Genomic DNA, 16,182 nt, shown 5'->3' with positions numbered 1-16,182 from the left:
TGGTGGTGTTGAAATAAAAATAGTTGTGCTCTTTTTTTTTTTTTTTTTTTTTTTTTGCCATTAGAGGAGGGAAGGGAGCTGAGAGAATATGGGCAGATGAAGTTTTCTGAGAAGTGTAAACAGGCAGCCAGGTAAGTTCATTCTGTCCTAATGATGATTTATCGAACATTATCCTGTAGAGATAGGGAGGTCATGATCCCACTTTGGACGGCAACTCTAAGACCACATTCGGAATACCACGTTCAAATATGGAGACCTCATCTGAAAAAAAAAAAAAGAAATGAGCTTCTTGAAAGGGTCTAGAGATGAGCAACTTGCATGGTGAGATCAGTAAATGGGTAATCATACGAGGAAAGGCTATGAATATGTGGGCTACAGAACTTGGCAACTAGGCACCTAAGAGGTGATCTGTTTGACATATATAAGGCTCTGAGAAGGATTATTAAAACGAATGAAGGTGAAATTTTTAGTGTTATAAAGAATTTCAGAACTAGGGACCATAAATTCAAACTAAAGGAGTTGAAGTTTAGATTAGATTGTAAGAAGTTTTCTTTTAACCACCAAGTCGTTGATTGCTGGAACAAATTGCCCTTGCAATTAGTCGATGTCAACAGTCTGAATGAATTCAAAGTCAACTGGATAGTTACCTGTGTGAGGAGGGAAGCATATAATTTGCATTTCCTTATCTACTTGGGGGTTTGTTTTTTTGCTCTTTTGCCATACAGTGCTTTCTTGCACTATATGGCAAATACTATTACTATAATATTTAAAAGGAAGAAGCAAAATACTTATTCAAGACAGAGGAAAGGAACATGAATAGCCTTTCCATACTTGTGAGGAAAACTTGCCTGAGTCATCAGCTTTTTTAGTCCATTTAGAATTTCTTGCATCAGAAGTTTGATTCTGAAGTTGTTTTTCTTAAGGAGTTAAAAAAAAATTTGTATTCTTTTCAGTGCCATTCACTAGTGATTGCTTGTTGCAATTTATAGTTTGGCAGCTTTGAAAAGTGCATCTTTTCTCAGAAATTCACTGTGTAAACAAGTTTGAATGTTTTTCCTTTTTGCACTCAATTTCTTTGTGACTACCTCATGGTAGCTAGTCAGAGGTAACACAAAATCTCCCCTTAACCAATCTGATTAGCTTACTATGGCATAGTTGCAAGGGAACTGGATGCAAAAATTAATTTTTACATAACAGATTTTGATTTCAGTAAAATATTTGAAGCTGTTTCACATGAATGATTGTTGAAAAAATTAGAGTAGTGTGGCATGTTACTGCTCTAGATAAATTGTTGGTTGGTTGATTTGGGTATTTTACTGGTGCATCAGCTTCTATGGCTATAGTGTGCCACTAGATAAAGGGACCGTTAAGTGCCAGGAGACTGATTAGTAGCTATTAATGTCTACTTCTCTTCGCAGGCTAATGTTATGAGTGCGGGTCTCTCAGGATTCAATGTTGGATACCTTGCTGTTTTTAATATTAATTTAGATATTGATGTAGACCCATCAAGTTTAATATCTAAATCTGTTGATGATACAAAGGTGGGAAAAGTAGTTAATGGCAGTAATCAATATATATGACTCCAGCAAACCTGAATAAATTGAGTGGATCAGCTGAAAAATAGAAGTTGAGGTTCCATATTGAGAAATGCAAGGTACTGCATTTGAATAGCAACAATTGCAGAATGACATGGGATTTGTATGGCACCAAACTCAAGTGGTGGAGACAAAAAAGACCTAAGGACAACAGTAGCCTGACAAGAAAAACTCCAAGCAAAATGCACACAGGCTGCTGGGAGAGCTCATGAGGTTCGTGGATATTTAAAAAAATGAATCATGCCAATGTTCATGTTTGGAGTGAAATGCAGTAGATGAGTTGAGGCACTGAACTTAGAGACTTCCAACAAGGAATCTTCATAGGATGACATATTAGCAATCAATTTAGGTGTATTGCACACAAATTGCAACAAAGCTACAACACCACAGATTAATGGTAGCAGATGTAATCACCACTTGATGAAACAGACTGGTGGCTATTATCCTCACACTCTTTACATCAAGCACAGAAAGACATCTCCCTTGGTAATATCATGTCCCATTGCTGATAGCTCTGCAAACATCAAACAAGCTGTACATTTCATAAGGCTATGATTTGGAGTACAACTGACCCCCCCCCCATAATTAATTAATACATAACTTGATACGGAAGTTATATAAACGGAACTCGTAGATAATATTCGATACTGAAAAATATATATATAGTGTTATAACTGTGTTGGAATACAAGTTTAGGGTTATAATTTGGTACTGAAATTGAAATTTTATTGAAATTAAATCGAAATCATGAATCAGACCAGAGAAGCAAAGCAAAAGGCTCTAGCTAATGTGAGTGCTGTGGCACAGGGGAGAACTGAGGGGGGCAGTTGCCCTCCGAATCACAGCCTTTTAAAATGCACTGCTTGCTTGATGTTTGTGGAGCAATTGGGTACGGGACATGATATTGCCATGGGGGATGTCTTTGGGTGTGCGCGATGTAAGGAGTGTAAGGAAATCAGGCGATAACTCAGCGTTGTTATGGGCCTATATGAGAGCTTGAAGGACAGGGTGGATGCCCTCGAAGGATTTAAATTGAGCGGCCCATCAAGCTCTCAACTGCCACATCAACGCCAGAGCTTGCACTTGGTCATCACGCAACACAGCGGCAACCCCCAAGGCAGAATGCGCTGGTCCCACAGGAACCAGTAGTTGTTGGTGACTCCATTGTCAGGGAAACGGGGAACATGCTTTGTAAAAAGGATAGGTGGAACAGGACCAGGGTATGTCTGCCAGGGGCAAAGGTTGATGACGTTGTAGAGCAGATATCATCTTTTAAGTGCACAAAAGGTGATATAGTTGTACACGTTGGCACTAATGATATTAAGAGTAGGAGACCGGCAGAATTACTTAACAAGTACAGGTCACTGTTGAAAAAAAAGCCATGAATTAGGGTTGAATTTGAAAGTGTTTTCAATTCTGCCCAGACACGATAGGAGGGAATATATGATGAGAGCCTTGTCGATCAATTCAGCACTGGAAAGATTGTGGAAGGCTCAAGGGGTAGAATTTTTTTCAGCCTGGTCTTTACTCGTTAACAGGAGAGACTGCTTATACAGGGATGGAATACACTTAAATAGAAAGGGTGCAAGAATATTTGCTGATGATATTGAGGCAGTGTAAGGTGGGTCAGAAAACTGCTAGCTTGGGGGGATACAAGGACTAACAGATTAACAGTAGCCACTGGCAGAGGTGAAAGTGATTCTTGCACTGCTTCTATTGGAATGAGCAGCAGAGTGGAAAACAAGATGCAGGATATTTCAGAGACTGCTGGGAGTCATTGCAGTACAAGTAAACACATGGGTTGTGTTAGGGTAGCTAAGAATAGGAACAGGTGCATGTATACTTGCATTTGCATGTACACCAATGCTAGGAGTTTGGTAAATTAATTTGATGAATTTGAGGTATTGCTCAAAATATCAAATGCAAATATTGTTGGGATATCAGAGATGTGGAGTCACACAGATATTAGGAATGCAGAACTGGAATTTGGGGAGTACAATGTGTACAGAAAGGATAGACAGGATAGCAACGGAGGAAGGGGTTATGCTATTAGTTAAGAAATACATAAAATCCAAGGAAGTGAAGCCAGTTGACATCGCTGGACAGTGCAGTGTCGAGTCAGTTTGGTGTGACATAAGCATTGGGATATCAAAATTGAGAGTAGGAGTGTGCTATAGGCCTAATGACTCTGATGAGTATAATAAGAAACTGTACAGGGTAATAGAGTAGGCCAGTAAATCAGACAGTCTTATGATGGGGGATTTTAATTTCCCAGATACTGACTGGAATTTGTGGGTTGGTCATTCACACACTAGCAAGGCTTTTATGGATTTATTGGCTGGTTGTTTTCTACAGCAGCATGTCCGGGAGGCAACTAGAGGGAGTAATACTCTTGATCTGATTATCAGTAGTGATTATTCATGCACTAAGAATCTGAAGATAAAGGAACCACTAGGTGGCAGTGATCACAGTGTGCTGAAGTGGGATTTACTCAGAGAGGCAACTAACATCAGGGGTAAAGGGAAGGGTTTTTGCTTTCGAAAGGCGACTACGATGGTCTGAGACAGTATTTAAATTCTATACAGTGGGACCAACTGATGATGTTACCAACAGCAAATTCAAAATGAGAAGCATTCAAAGAACTTATCTTGGAAGCCACTAGGCTTTATATACAAAATAAGAAATATTGTTCAAGGTTTAGGCCTAAATGGATGTCAGATGAACTAATGAAACATATGGCAGAGAAGAAAAATGCATGGGATACATATAAATTAATGGGTGGGGTGACATGGAAGAATACGATAGATATAAGCTGGTCTGTAACCAAGTCACAAAGGAGATTAGGCATGCAAAGGCAGATTATGAGAAATCTTTGGCAAAGAATGCAAAGAAAAACAGAAAAGAGTTCTTTACATATGTGAATTCTAGAAGGAAAGGGATGAATCAGATTGGTCCACTGGATACTGATGGTTCAACAGTTGATCCTGCTCAGGCGGCTAACAAACTAAACGAGTATTTTGCATCTACATTCACATATGTGAAGTTATTCAGGAAGGGGAATGCCAGAGGCGAAGTAAACTCTGGCAGTGAGCTAGATGATTTTGTAATAACTTAGAGGAAGGTGGAGGAGAAATTGTTGAGGATAAACATAAAAAATGCACCCGGGGTGGAGGGGATCTATCCAGTTATATTAAAGGAGGCAGCAAAAGAAGTAAACAAACCCTTAGCCATAATTATGAGAGCTTCTTTGGACTCAGTGGGGGTACTCATAGACTGGAGATGTGCAAATGTGACCCCAATTCACAAAGGAGGATCAAAGGCTGACACAAGTAATTATAGACCTGTGAGCTTAACTTCTGTTCCAGGAAAATTAATGGAGGCACTGGTTAAAGAAGCACTGCAGAATCATCTAGACAAGACTTCAGTTATAGCTTGGACACAGCATGGTTTTATTAAGGGAAAGTCTTGCCTGACCAATTTGATTGGATACTATGATGCAATCACAAAAGAACTGGATGCAGGGAATAACTTTGATATTATATATTTGGATCTTAGAAAGGCTTTTGATACTATTGCACATGGAAAATTGCTGCACAAATTGGAGCAGTGTGGCATTGGAGGCAAATTGCTGCTATGGCTAAAGGGATGGTTGAGGGGGAGAAGACAATCAATGGACACTGCTCATCGTAGACTAATGTTATTAGTGGAGTCCCTCAGGGTTCAGTGTTAGGTCCATTATTCTTTTCTATATTTATAAATGATATTGATAATGGTATATCAAGCTTAATGTCCAAGTTTGCAGACGATACAAAGGTTGGCAGGGTTGTTAAGGAAACTACTGACGCTATGCTGCTGCAACAGGATCTGGAAAGGTTGAGCAGATGGGCTGAGAGGTGGCAAATGAAATTTAACATTGACAAATTTAAAGTACTACATATGGGAAACAGTAACCCCGGAGCAATGTATCAACTCTGTGGTACCACACTGACAGTGGTAGAGAATGAAAAGGTTTGTTGTTTGTTATTTGGGTTTGGTTTTTAGAAACATTAGCAACTAAAGCCATATTGCTCCTGGATATGCGGTGGTCATTCCCTGACCTATCTGCATCCTCTGTATTTGGTGGTCACAGGCTCGAACCCCGGTCTAATCAAGAAGCGTGTGCTATGCAATGCTGCTCCTGGCTACAGAGGTGCCGAATGAAAAGGACCTGGGGGTAATTCTGCAGGCAGATATGAATTTCTCTGAGCAGTGCAGACGGGCTGCAAGAGTAGCTCATGGTATCTTGTTAATGACATACAGGAATTTTTCTAGCAGGGATAAGGACGTGATTATTCCCTTGTATAAGGCAATGATCAGGTCACACCTCGAGTACTGTATACAGGTCTGGAGGCTTCATTTCAAAAAGGATGTAGAGCTGCTGGAACGAGTATAGAGAAGGGCAACAAGATTAGTGAATATAACAAAGGGTTGCTCTTACAACGAAAGGCTTAAGTTTTGCAAATTACGGTGTCTGGAGACTAGGCACCGGCGAGGTGAGGTGATCTGATAGAGGTGTATAAAGCCTTGAATGGTTTGAGCATGTTCAATACCGATGGGATTCTTCCTCTTGCTCAGAATAATCACCTTAGATGGCATAAATTCAAATTGAAGAAAGACAGATGTAGGATAGACATGCGGAAATTCGCCTTCCATCCCTTGTTGTGGAAGTTGATAGACTAAATAAATTTAAGGCTCAGTTGGACACTTAATTCAAATGAACGGAGGGGTGAAATGGGAGTGGTTTTTTTTTTTTTTTTTGGCTGATGCTGCATAAGCTTGCTTTCTTGCATCATATGCCTCTACTAATGCTAATGCTAAAAAATTACACTTTAATAAGTATTGTAATCCAATAATAAAAGATCAAGCACTGGTGGCAGAATTCAAAAAACTAATTTCTCCCCCATAAATAAATAAGAAAATTTGTCAGACTATCACTAATATTGCTACAGTTGGTGCTACCACTATTGCTGCTGGGTTCAATGTTGGAAATTTGTTCTCCACTTCTTCCCAAATTTTAAAAATGGCTTCTGTTGAGAACTCTTGTTTCTGTTCTGTGGTCAAAGTTAATTAAATACAATATTTCATTTAAACAAGTTCTCATGAATACAATATCTAAAAACAACGAAGCACACGATTTGTTTGTTGTTGGATTTTCATGCATCAACAATCCTGACTTAATGTGCCTAGAGTACTGGAGTTACTCATACAATTTAAAGACACTTTTGAGAAATGCTGCCATATATAATTTAGCAAATGATTCTTACAGAATTTAAATATAAATCGAAATATGAATGAGAATCAGGTGAAATCTACTTGCCTGAATAAGTTATCTGAGATAAGTAATATTTCTACTGCCTGGGATTCAATGGCTTTTTGGACATGCTTCACTCCATAAAAAGCTTTGCTAGGTTCATTTTGCAACATGGTGTAAAAATTTTCTAAAGCTTTTACTTCCCCAGCTGCTTTTGTATCTGAGAGTTTTGCAGAAACAACTGGATCAGCTAGAATTTCTGTAAATTAAGTTATAGAATACAGAATTATATTTTGGTATACATAAAATTATATTATTTTAGAAAAATTGCATTATCTTATACTATTTATTTATTATTATTAATTTATTATTAGCACAGAGCATTCCAGAAATGTTTGTAAGGAATCAAAAATCTTCCTGCTGAGCAATAATAACTAGAAATATCATAACCAACTCTGCGTTACTATACACTGCTCACCTCCACTTTTTGAAAACAGAAAGAGAACACGGGGTACAAAACAACATGACAATATCATCTATTACAATGAACAATGATGAAATGTGAACAATCATTTCTGGGAAGTATATTGGTGTTTCTTAACTGAGTTGAAGAAGGTCATTACATGGAATACATTACGAAGTTTTATTAATCACACTTTACTGTGTGAATATTGTTTTGATTAGTTTATTAGCAGGAAGGGAAAAGAATTATTGTATCTTTATCCCTAATCAATCTCGATATCCGAATAAAAAGCTGTAGCTACATTTCTGAATTCCACGTGAGTTCCATCTTTGGGTCAAGTTTGAGGTTCTGAAGTTAGCTGTGACCACTACCAACACTTAATCTATTTGAATGAGAAGAACGGAAAAAAGTGTTTCCAGTTTGTTCTCCTGCAATATAAAAAAACCAAAAGCACTGGATCAATCTTCAATTTAATGAACTTAATTTAACAGACTTTGGATTTAATGGAACAAAAAAAAAAAAAAAAAATTTTTTTTTTTTTTTTGTTCCATTATATAAATTTTTAAAAAAAATTTTTTTTTTTTTTTTTACTATTAGTAATGGCGCAAGGAAGCCTAAGGGCTATGCTACCAGCCAAAATATATAAATAAATAAATAAATTATAAATAAATAAAATAATATTAAGAAAATTTTTAAAAAATAAATAATTAATAAAAGAAAAGGAAACAGGCAACCTATGCATTTCCATCCTCACATAGGCAACTATCCAGCTGACCTTTGAATTTCCCCAAACTGTCAGCCTCTAACACCCATGTAGGTAACTTATTCCAGCAATTTATAACTTGCTGGCTAAAATAAAACATCCTGCAATCCAGTCTAAACATCTCCCCCTGTAACTTGAATCTACCACCCCTAGTTCTAGAATTATTTACAACTGTGAAAATTTCATCCTCATTCATTTTACTTTTGCCTCTCAGAGCCGTAAACACCTCAATCAAGTCTCCTCTAAGGTGCCTAGTTTCCAAGCTTTGCAACCCACATATTCAAAGTCTCCTCATATAGACACCCTTTTGCTGATCTCTCCAGAGGAGTTACGCATCTTTGGACCATTTCAAGACACTGTCTTATTTTAGGTGCAGTCTCCATACTTGAACACAGTATTCCAAGTGTGGTCTAACAATAGCCTTATATAATGGAATTATGATGTTCTTGTCTCTACTAGCAAATGTTCAATAAATCAATAGAACACCATGGGCCTTCCTTGCAACCTGTCTACAATGCTCGGAGAACTTCATATCTGACTGTATCGTAACTTCCAAGTCCCTTTCTTTCACTACTGACTTTAGTTCAACTCCACAAAATGTACAAATTATTTTGGGGTTACTGTTCCCCAGGTGTAAGACTTTTCACTTTGCTGTATTAAAGCAAAGCTGCCAATTTTGTCACCATCCCTGAAGTCTATCTAGGTCACTCTGAAGAAACTCTGCTTGGCGCTGATCATTAACTACTCTACCAATCTTTACATCATCTGCAAATTACAAATCATGCCCTCTATCCCTTCATCGATGTCAATTATGAAAATAAAAAACAACAGTGGTTCTAATACTGATGCTAGGGGAACTCCACCTCTTACATCAACTCAATCTGAGGAATAACCATTTATCACAACAGTCTGCCTCCTTCCCTGAAGCATCCTGCTATCCATCTAAGGATTTTTCCTGTGATTCCAGCCTGTTCCAGCTTATAAATAAACCGCTCATTTGGGACTGAGTCAAATGCTTTGCTGAAATCTAAATAAACAATGTTGAAATTATTTTCTAAATCCAGCTGATGAGTGACCCTATCAAAATAGCTAACGAGATTTGTAAACATGATTTTCCTTTTACAAAACCATGCTGCATATCCTTCAGAATTCGATTTCTATCTAAATGATCCTGAATTCCACCCTTCATCATTGCCTCCATGATTTTTCCTACTACTGAAGTTAGACTGATCAGTCAGTAATTTCAAGCTACACTCTTAGAACCACACATGCATTGGAGATACATTGGTTACCAGGTTTTGGCGCATTATAGCCTTAGTCGCTAATAAAACCCAAGCAACAACAACAGCATTGGAGATACATTGGCACTATTCCAATCCAACAGAACTCCCAGTCCAGTGATACTCTCATAATTAGCCTCGATAGTTAAATGCACTCACTTTCCGCCTCCCTTAAAATTATAAGATATATGCCATCAACCCCAGGATGCCTTACTGGCCTGTAGGCTCGAAAGTTTTTTCATTAAATAATCATGTGAAATTTCAATATCATTAATTACATATTTTTCAATTTCACTATTTTTATCGACATAAAGAGTTTTTCTTCTGTAAATATAGATGCAAAGTAGCTGTTGAGTTCATCTGTATCATTAACTGGGATATCTAATACTATCTCATGTCCATTATATAAGGGTCCTATTTGATTTGTCCTTTTCTTTGCTTTTATGTATGTTAAAAATTCCTTACCTTCAACTCTTTGCTCTCTTTCCCAGTCATTTCTCATAATTTGCATTTGCCAGCCTAGCCTTTTCTGTGGCACTATTACAGATCAATTTGTAGCTGTGATAGGTTTCAGTACTTTTTATTGCTCTGTAACTTTTTCATGCCATCTTTTCTCCTCAAGTAATCTGGAAATTTCATTATTCATCCAACTTGGAATCCTGCTCGTGGAGTATTTTTTTAATGTTATATACACATTCACAGTTTCTGTGATTAGTGTTTTAAAGGTATACCATAATTCAGTTATATTCGCTCTCTGCGCAATATCTACCCAGTTAATAGAAGCCATGTAGCACTTTAAGGCATTGTAATTTCCTTATATGAAATTATAACCATTCCTTTGCCTTTAACTACTTCTACCTCTCTTTTTATCATCCACCATAGAACTATGTGATCACCCCCTGCTACTGGTTCCTATACTGTTCACCCTATTATGTCATCTGGTTCAATTGTGATGATAATGAGGTCTAAAACATTCTTTTCCCTAGTACTTTCCTTGACATATTGGCACAAATAAAAATCATCTAGCAGCTGATTTAAAAATATTGTCCCCCATGTGGAGTTTCCTTTCCATTTGCTCCAATCAATTAGAGGCAAATTAAAATCACTCATACTAAGACATTCACGCTTACTTGCCCATTTCATTTGCATGTGGAGACTCTCATCATAATCTTCACAATTACCTGGCCTGTAGATTACTCCCACTCTCATTATACCTTTGCTTCAACTATCTCACACCACACAGATTCTATACTAGCATTGTACATACTGTACTGAAACTCATCATCCCCTGCCTCTGGGTGGCACCACATTTCTGTAAACCCTATTATGACAGCGTTACCTGTTCTAACCAGCAGTTTGAATTCACTCATTTTATTGACAACACTTCTGACATTACTGTATAAACAATTAAGGCAGTGTTCTTGTATAGTTAACTACCCTGACACATCCTTTAATGTTATTTAAGCTTGCTTCCCTGACATTAGCTACCCTCTCATTTGAAACGTTTCTGCCTGTTTGTCCCCCAAACTAGCAGTTTCCTTGAACCTTTAAGGTGTCCTCAATAATTCTGGCAAAAACCATTGCACCACCTTTGTTTAAATGTATCCTGTCTCTACAAAACAGATTCCTTCTACCTACAAGTGCGGGCCAAGCTGATAAAAATTTCACCACAAAAGCCTTGCATAGTCCTTAGGTCTTGAGTTATCCACAAGGCTTTCAGCATATAATCAATCCTATCACATCTGGGCAGAATTGCAGACGCATAGACATTGTGACCTAACTCACGACATTTCTTCAGCATGTTCCTATATTTGTCTAACAAATCATCAGATTGCATGTGCTTAATATGATTAGTCCCCACATGAATAATAATATTCTCTTTAACCCCCTTAAAATCTGAGAATCTGTTGGTGGCATCATTATTTGTTGCTCCCGGCAGACATACCCTGATTCTAGTCCATCTATCCTTATTTCAAAAAAGATTTCCAAGTTTCCCTGACAGTGGAGTCTCCTAATAGAACTAAGTCCTTTTGAACCAGAGTAGTTTGCATTTGGTTATTCTATTCTGGGCCCCCGAATTGGGAGTGCATCACTTAGTAGGCTACTAGAATTTTGAGTCCCCGACGAGCTTCCAGTTACATTATTCTCAAGAGCAAGCACTCATTTTTCAGTGACTCAAATTGTTCTAGCAATGTAACAAATTTTAATTTAAGATCTGTACACTCCATACAACGATGACAAAGAAAGAATTGCCAGGTGATCTATGATTATCCATTAGGTGGACCTTGGAATCCACGGATTCTGCAAGGGATAAAATCATAACTCATCAGGAAATCGCCATCGCTATTTCTGTAAGAGTCTGATACCCCTCTGACGAAGGCAGATCTTGTAACAATCATTGTAAAATTTACTAAATAGTAATGAAAGTAATTTTCAAAAATTTATATTTATAATATTATAAAAATCAAACTATTACAGGAAAAAAAAAACTTATATTAAAATAAACTTTACAGTATACTAAATAAATTATTTAAAAGCAATATTCAAACCTCTGTAACCCTACTCTACTCCACTAATCCCCTCTAATCCTCCGTAATCACTATGAAGAGCACCACCAAGATGAGTCTGCTCGCCACAGATGCCAACAGTTGAATCTTGCTTTGACTGTCACCAGACTATATACAGTGTAAACCGGTAACTCAAGTCACAAACAGCTGCCAGGAAATATCCCAATCTATTTATGGATATGCTGGCTATCACACTGCCCTGCAGTGGTAGCACCTAAACCCAAGGGTTTCTTGAAAATAAAAAGCTTGCATTAACCATTGATTAAAAATATGCAATTTTCATTTGTTTGTATACTTGCATTTGGCCTGTCTGTAGTTTTTCAACAAATGGGAGATTACATAGCCAAGTGGTCAAGCACAAAAGTGCAGTAATGCACAGACAATGAGAGTATCATGGTTCCAGCATGTAAATGCTAAATATGATTAATGATTGTATTCACTGTTAAAATTGTAAACTTCTCTGTTCTTGTTTATACTCTGGCATGACCTAGTGGTCATGCCAGAGTATAAACAAGAACATTCAGCAGGCCAAGTTGTTTGGAAGTTGTATGATATCAATGAAACTCACTGTGAAGGTAAAAGTTTGTTCCACTGTGAGCATAAAAAATAGTAGAATAGACTGTAGTCATTTAAAAACTGATCCAGGTTGTTCTACAGTTATCAATGGTAATCCATAGGGCATTTTTGAAAGATTTGGTATAACAAATGCAAAAAACATAGAAGGCAATATTCAGTTGAGATAGATAGTTAACATTCAAATTAAAGCTATTACAGATTATGATGTGTCTGTTCGCTGCATCAGAGAGGAACATGTCTCTTTTGAGAACAAAGGTAGCCTGTGCGGACGTACATTTTTGCCGCTCCTGGAACAGAGACGTTTTTTCTGATTTATTTTCTGTTTTATTAGCTTAAAATGGCATATTAACTTATTTCCTAGAGTCGCTTTATATTCCTATTTACGATACTTAGTTTAAAGTAACTTAGATAGAGATTTTGTAGGTATTACTTAGTATCGGAAAGGGTATCAAATCCACTGGTTTACCGTTCGTAAATTGCTGCATTTGTTACGCGACACAAGATAGCATAAGCTTAATATAGTATAGTATAGTACATAATATTGTCAATTAATCAGATAATTAATATTGTTGAACTTCATTGTCAATTAAATTGTACTTTTAACTATACATATAACAACTTGGGTTACGTAACATAAATAATTAGTAAAAAATAAATAATTAATACTTAACTTGATACGGAAGTTATATAAAGGGATTTCGTAGATAACACTCGATACTGAAACATAAATATAGCGTTATAACTGTGTTGGGATATAAGTTTAGGGTTTTAATTTTGTACTGAAATTGAAATTTTATTGAAATTAAATCGAAATCATGACTCTGACCAGAGCAGCAAAGCAAAAGGCTCAAGAAAATGGGAGTGCTGTGGCTCAGGGGAGAACTGCGGGGGGGGGGGGGGGGGGGGGGGGGCAGTTGCCCTCTGAATCACAGCCTATTAAAATGCACTACTTGCTTGATGTTTGTGGAGCAGTCGGATACAGGACATGATACTGCCATGGGGGATGTCTTTGTGTGTGCGCGATGCAAGGAGTGTAAGGAAATCAGGCGACAACTCAGCTTTGTTATGGGCCTATATGAGAGCTTGAAGGACAGGGTGGATGCCCTCGAAGGATTAAAAGTGAGGGGCCCATCAAACTCTCAGCTGCCCACACCAATCGGTATATAGGGGTAACCCTGGAGGCCGCAATCAATACAAGAATACCTTGCCCACACCAATGCCAGAGCTTGCACTTGGTCATCACGCAACACAGTGGCAGCCCCCAAGGTAGAATGTGCTGGTCCCACAGGAACTAGTAGTTGTTGGTGACTCTATTGTCGGGGAAACATGCTTTGTAAAAAGGATAAGTGGAACAGGACCAGGGTATGTCTGCCAGGGGCAAAGGCTGATGACGTTGTAGAGCAGATATCATCTTTTAAGGGCACAAAAGGTGATATAGTTGTACACGTTGGCACTAATGATATTAAGAGTAGGAGACCGGCAGAATTACTTAACAAGTACAGGTCACTGTTGAAAAAAAGCCGTGAATTAGGGTTGAATTTGAAAGTGTCTGCAATTCTGCCCAGACACGATAGGAGGGAGTATATGATGAGAGCCCTGTCAGTCAATTCGGCCCTGGAAAGATTGTGCAAGGCTCAAGGGGTAGAATTTTTTTCAGCCTGGTCTGTACATGTTAACAGGAGAGACTGCTTCTACAGGGATGGGATACACTTAAATAGAAAGGGTGCAAGGATGTTTGCTAATGCTATTGAGGCAGTGTTAGGGGGTCGGAAAACTGCTAGATTTGGGGGGGGGGATACAAGGACTAATAGGTTAACAGTAGCCACTGGCAGAGGTGAAAGTGATTCTTGCACTGCTTCTATTGGAATGAGCCGCAGCCTGAAAAATAGGATGCAGGATATTTCAGAGACTGCTGGGAATCATTGGGGTACAAGTAAACACATGGGTTGTGTTAGGGTAGCTAAGAAAAAGAACAGGTGCATGTATACTTGCGTGTACACCAATGCTAGGAGTTTAGTAAATAAATTTGATGAATTTGAGGTATTGCTCAAAACATCAAAGGCAGATATTGTGGGGATTTCAGAGACGTGGTATCACACAGATATATGGAATGCAGAACTGGAATTTGGGAAGTACAATGTCTACAGAAGGGATAGACAGGATAGGAAGGGAGGAGGGGTTATGCTATTAGTTAAGAAATACATAAAATCCAAGGAAGTGAAGTCAGTCGAAATTGCTGGACAGAGCAGTGTCAAGTCAGTTTGGTGTGACATAAGCATTGGGAGATCGAAATTGAGAGTAGGAGTGTGCTATAGGCCTAATGACTCTGATGCGTATAATAAGAAATTGTACAGTGAAATAGAGTGGGCCAGTAAATCAGAGGGTCTTATAATGGGGGATTTTAATTTCCCAGATACTGACTGGAATTTGGGGGCTGGTCACTCACACACTAGCAAGGCTTTTGTGGATTTATTGGATGATTGTTTTCTACATCAGCATGTTCGGGAGGCAACTAGAGGGAGTAATACTCTTGATTTGATTATCAGTAGTGATTCTTCATGCATTAAGAATCTGCAGGTAAATGAACCACTAGGTGGCAGTGATCACAGTGTGCTGAAGTGGGATTTACTCAAAGAGGTAGCTACCATTAGGGGTAAAGGGAAGGGTTATTGCTTTCGTAAAGGCAACTACAATGGACTGAGACAGTATTTAAATTCTATACAGTGGGACCAACTAATGATGTTACCAACAGCAAATTCAAAATGGGAAGCATTCAAAGAACTTATCTTGGAAGCTACTAGGCTTTACATACCAACTAAGAAATATTGTTCAAGGTTTAGTCCTAAGTGGATGACAGATGAACTAATGAGACATATGGCAGAGAAGAGAAATGCATGGGATACATAAAAATTAACACGTGACACAGAAGCCTATGATAGATACAAGTTGATCTGTAACCAAGTTACAAAGGAGGTTGGGCAGGCGTAGGCAGATTACGAGAAATCTTTCACAAGGGATGCAAAGAAAAACAGCAAATAGTTCTTTACTTATGTAAACTCTAGAAGGAAGGGGATGAATCAGATTGGTCCACTTGATAGCGATGGTTCAACTGTTGATGATCCTGCTCAGGTAGCTAACAAACTAAATGAATATTTTGCATCGACATTCACACATGAGGAGTTATTCAGCGAGGGGAATGCCAGAGGTGTATTCAACTCTGGCAGTAAGCTAGAGAATCTTGTAATAACTGAGAGTAAAGTGGAGGAGAAATTGTTGAAGATAAATACAAGAAAGGCACCTGGGGTGGATGGGATCTATCCAGTTATATTAAAGGAGGCAGCAAAGGAAGTAAGCAAACCCTTAGCCATAATTATGAGAGCTTCCTTGGACTCAGGGGAAGTACCCATGGACTTCCTTGGACTCAGGGGAGATGTGCAAATGTGACCCCAATTCACAAAGGAGGATCAAAGGGCACAAGTAATTATAGACCTGTTAGTTTAACTTCTGTTCCTGGAAAATTAACGGAGGCACTGGTTAAAGAAGCACTGCAGGATCATCTAGACAAGACTTCAGTTATAGCTCAGACACAGTATGGTTTTGTTAAGGTGAAGTCTTGCCTGACCAATTTGATTGGATACTATGAATCAG

At 38.2% G+C, this 16,182-nt stretch overlaps 1 protein-coding gene across 1 annotated transcript in view; it reads right to left on the bottom strand.

Annotated features, from left to right (window-relative positions):
• The window catches only part of pelo (pelota mRNA surveillance and ribosome rescue factor), a 220,382-nt gene that overhangs the window by 49,793 nt on the left and 154,407 nt on the right, over positions 1-16,182 (bottom strand). The window contains exon 9 of the mRNA XM_090373555.1: positions 6,952-7,144. Within this exon, the coding sequence (XP_090229681.1) occupies positions 6,952-7,144 (193 nt within the window). The remainder of the gene's footprint in view (positions 1-6,951; positions 7,145-16,182) is intronic.

This window comes from Mastigoproctus giganteus, chromosome 5, assembly GCF_048544385.1.
Source record: "Mastigoproctus giganteus isolate SK-2022 chromosome 5, ASM4854438v1, whole genome shotgun sequence".
Lineage (NCBI taxonomy): Eukaryota > Metazoa > Arthropoda > Arachnida > Uropygi > Thelyphonidae > Mastigoproctus > Mastigoproctus giganteus.
The sequence above is the reverse complement of the archived record's forward strand: the minus strand, read 5'-3'. Positions and strand labels throughout refer to the sequence as shown.